Source organism: Macaca nemestrina, chromosome 6, assembly GCF_043159975.1.
Source record: "Macaca nemestrina isolate mMacNem1 chromosome 6, mMacNem.hap1, whole genome shotgun sequence".
NCBI classification, from domain to species: Eukaryota; Metazoa; Chordata; class Mammalia; order Primates; family Cercopithecidae; genus Macaca; species Macaca nemestrina.
The window spans coordinates 57,991,124-57,995,685 of record NC_092130.1 but is presented as its reverse complement, the minus strand read 5'-3'; the positions used below and the strand labels follow the sequence as shown (position 1 = coordinate 57,995,685).

The following is a 4,562-nucleotide window of genomic DNA, read 5'->3' as shown; positions in this document are numbered from 1 at the left end:
CTCGTTCAGGAATTTATAAGTATTTGACCATACTCAAAATGTGCAAGGAAGAATAATGGAAGCCCCTGAATACCTTGATTTGGATGAAATTGACTTTAGTGATGACATATCTGTAAGTATTACTGTATGCAAGAAATGCTTTCAAGATAATCTGCCTTCAACTTCATAGCCTACTTTCTCCATTATAGTCTATATGTCCTCAACTTTTCTGACTACATTTAGAAATTCACAGTAGAAATCCTGTGTGACAGACTCAGTGTGGTTTTGGGGGATCTCTTAGACCAAGAAGTGAATCCTACCTAAGTGTGTGTTTTGGAAGATGAGTCATTTAACTTCACTGAGCCTTTCATTCCTAATGTCTTCCAATGTTGTCAAAACTATTGATTGAATATACTTATAAAATGTAGCCACTTTCATAGAGTTAATTCCAAATTCTCTTATGTGGCTGGCTATTCCACAGCCAGCATTTTCTAGAGTTCACAGGGACACTGACTAAAGAATAGCCAAGTTGGAATTTATTAATTGATGAACAATAAAAGGAGTCTTTCCGATCACTGTAGATATCAAAGCACAGATTGTAAGTTTGTTGGGAGTATTAAGGAAAATTCTTGCAGCGATAAGAACTGGACTAGCTGACCTTTGAGGTCCTGCTTAATCCTGTAATGTTGTGGGCTGATGAGTCTCTTAATTCCCATAACAGCCACAAACTTCCTACTGCTTAAATCAGGGCTGCTTGGAATGGATTGTTGACGTGCATCTTGCTTTGAGCTGCTTGTGCCTTTTCCGGGACCACATAATCAATTCTGCTGCACTAGCAAACATGTTGGCCTGGAGTGCCCCAGCAAAACTGGCTAACTCTCAGAGTATGTGATGAGAAGGTTGCTGTTTCTGAGCTAGCCATATACCTTTACTTTCCAGGACCCTCAAGTTCACAACTTGTAACCTTATCTTCCATGGATCTCTCAGGGCATGGAGCTTTGGGTCATCACTCAAAGTCTCTACTTTAAAATTGCCTCAAAATGATGAACTTACTTTATCATGCCTCTGGTAGTGATTTATTCATCTATTTTACACCTTGCCTTGAAGTAAAATGTGAATACTGTACACAAGAATTGGATTACTGGGAAGAGTTTGATAAATCACCTATTTTGTACAACCTTGGGTGAGTCTTTTTTGTGTGTGTACCAGAGAAATGGGAATTCAACATTTGCCTATTTCAGCTTCCAGACAATTTTTATTAGTCCTCATTAAAACCAATGTGAAGTGAGCTTCTTCCTTCCCATGATATATTTTTGTCTATCTGTCTGTCTGTCTGCCTGTCTCTCTCTCTCTCTCTCTCTCTCTCTCTCTCTCTCTCTCTCTCTTCTCTCTCTCTCTTTCTTTCTCTCTCTAAGTCACTATGCTTGACTTGGAAGTATTCGAAGCAAGGTTCTTTTATGATCACTCCCCTCACAGTATTTTGAGCATTGTGGGAAAAAGCAAGGAATGTGAATGATAGCATGGGTGTATGTAGATAGGATGGAAGGTGTTATAGAAAGGGAAACTGTGTTATGATTGGGAGTTAGGTGGTAGCTCTCTGAGCTTTGATAATGTTGTGTTTTAAAAGTGAAGGCTTTAAAAGCAGCCAGCCTGGGCTCCTACCTTGTTCTGACCTTTACTGGCTGAATAGCACATTAACTTCACCTTTCTGAGATACACTTAAGGTTGTTTTGACAATTGAGTAAAATAGTAATATATGTGAAACACATAGCTTGGCACACAGTAAGTTGCTCTTGAAAATGGTAGCTTTTGTTATTATTTCACTGAATAATACAATAATATTTATATGACCAATGGTGAAGAAAGAACTCAAGGGAAAACACTAGGCATAAAGTCAAGATTTTTTTTAGTACAACAGAGCAGTTGTATTTACAGAAGAATCATCTGGCAGCAGCCCATAATTTTGATGAATTGGGAATCTCCACTTGAAAGATAATAAAATACATTAAGCAATAACTAAAACCGTTTAGCAAACTAGGCTACAGGATTATGCAATAGTTGAGTGTCTATAACTTGATCACTCTAAAACATAAACAAAGATATCCATCTGTAATTGTGTAACTGCACCCAAAATTTCCCTCTTAAACATGTTTCTATTGTTTGGTTCTTTAACCTGCATTTAAACTTATATCAGATTTTGAGATTGCATAGATATGAAATTCCATAGTAATTGATGAAATAATAATAATGGCTAACGTTTATTGAACATTTGCCATGGGACAGGCATTATCTTGGTTAATCCTCACAGCAATCTTCTAAAGTTACTGTTATTATTTTCATTTTACAGATGAAGAAACTGTAGCATAAAGATTTTATATAATTTGTCCAGGTTTACCCAGCTGGTTAGGTGTACTCTGTCTCCAGAGTATTTACTTTTAGCCACAACACTTTACTGCTTCTCCGGGATGAATATAGTTTATTGCAGTGGTTCACATCAGGGGAAATTTTACCTGCCCCACCCCTACCCTAGAAACATTTAATAATATCAGGAAACATATTTTGTTGTCATACTGGGGAGATGCTACTAGCATCTAGTGGGTAGAGACCAGAGAGGCTTCTAAACATCCTGCAATGCACAGCACAATCCCCTACAACAAGAATTGTCTAGCCCAAAATGTCAGTAATACTAAGAATAAGAAATCCTAGTCTATTTAAATCCACTTGAAACTGAAGAAGCTCTGCTTTGGCAAACTCTACAACATAGATTATTTTATCATAATTTAGTATGATCCAGACTTCATACCTTAACGAAGCCAGAATCATATTGTTCTAACTTAATGATTACATGGAAAAAGAACTGGAGACAACCTCTTAAATACTGAAATGATTGTTCTCAGGCAGTTTAGGTAAACCAGGAACAATGAATGTCACAGCTTCTTTAAGGGCTAAATGAAGATTATTCAAATGCTAAAATTGAAAAAAGAATAAAAATGTGTTCAACATGCTAATTCACTGGCATAAAAAGAAATGTAGTTTCCCATGAACATGCTTTTTTTTTTTTTTTTTTAATTCCATAAGCCTCCATCTCTGACAGCCCCTATGCCTCTTTCCTGGTTAAGTGGCAGGAAGGGGAGGAAACTGCACATTACATCTGAAAAAGATGTTTATGAAAAAGATGCCCTAGTTTCAAACTCTTCTCCTTACTCTCCAGCTATAGCCCTATTACATAGTCTAGGCTTTCTATTCCATGGTTTTTCCCTCTGATCATGAGCCTGGTTCTTGTTTTAATTAAAACACAAGCTGTATATTGGTAGAAAAAACAACTAGAACTTTTTTTTGCCTTAATGAGAGAAAACACAGCAGCTAATTTATTTTGAAGTTTCCCAGACTAGAAAATAACACACATCCTTTGCAAAACACAAAGTTTAAACTATACATTCTTGTAATCCTGCCATCTAAAAGGGCAGAACATTCTGCAATAGCTGCAGGTCTGCAAGGGAGAGATGACGACACATAAGCACAAAAGTTTAAAGCAGGGTTTTTCTGTCACTGTGAATGGGTTCGCAGATTGCTCTCTCTTCCTATGGAAGCCAGATCCCTATATCTTAAAAACAAAAACCCTCTGGAATTCTTTGGAGCTATGGTGTATTTATTTTATTAAGAGAGGCCAGTGTGGTGCTCTTAAAAATAGTTTCACACACAGGACTAAATAAAGCGGAGGCTGAACTCTGGATCTCCTGAGGAGCTCACTCACAGCCACCATCCACTAATGTTGGCTGTGCCACACACTGAGATAAACTCTTTGACTGGATTATCTTGTTTAAGCCTCATACATCAGCTTTGCAAGGCAAACTCTGTTTTTATTCCTTTTGGCATATGAGAAAATTGAGGCTCAGAGAGCTTGTCTGACATTTGCAAGGTTACAGGGCCAGGACCTAAATGCAGAACTATTTGGCCACCTTACTCCTCCCCATCTATGCAACTTAGCTGAGTAGTAGTTTCTCTAGACCAGTGACCTCACCCATCACTATCCCTGATTGGCACTGTAGTGATTACGAATTATTTTTTCGAAGTAAAGGGATTGATAATTATAAATAAGTAAAATGAAACCAGTTAATGAGAACTTAAGCAAATCTTTTAATTTTACTGTACCTCAACATTCCCATCTGTTAAATGGTAATACCTCAACCTATCACCCTGGATTTATACACATACACTCACACATGCACATAGCTACATATATACACATATATACATGTAAGTATTTACACATACAGACATATACACACACACACAAATAGAAGTAAAAGAAATATTCTGTTGCCTTTCTGTATAACTCTGACTGCAACCTTGATGAAAGTTGACTTTTTTGGCAATTGCATAAACTATTTTTGTACAGGTCAAATGAGATCAAGATAATAAATATCCTTCCACTTTTCAATCCTCTTTGGTCAAAGCCTTTGAACCTAGAGTAATGGCACAAAATTATGTGGGTTCATTTTCCTAAGGTGCTTGAACCACTGTCTGATAGAAAAATTAATTCTTATGGTAAAATAATCTCACTTTCAGTGAGTTTTCATATT

General features: G+C 36.9%; 1 protein-coding gene across 12 annotated transcripts in view; it reads left to right on the top strand.

Annotated features, from left to right (window-relative positions):
* The window catches only part of SNCAI (synuclein alpha interacting protein), a 147,014-nt gene that overhangs the window by 73,620 nt on the left and 68,832 nt on the right, over positions 1-4,562 (top strand). For 11 of the 12 annotated variants that reach the window (XM_011710090.2, XM_071098551.1, XM_011710080.3 and 8 more), the window contains one exon: positions 10-112. In XM_011710090.2, coding sequence (XP_011708392.1) covers positions 56-112 — 57 coding nt within the window. In that variant the 5' untranslated portion in view covers positions 10-55. Of the gene's footprint in view, positions 1-9; positions 113-4,562 lie in introns of those variants that run through there. The other variant, XM_024787141.2, reaches the window with a different exon arrangement.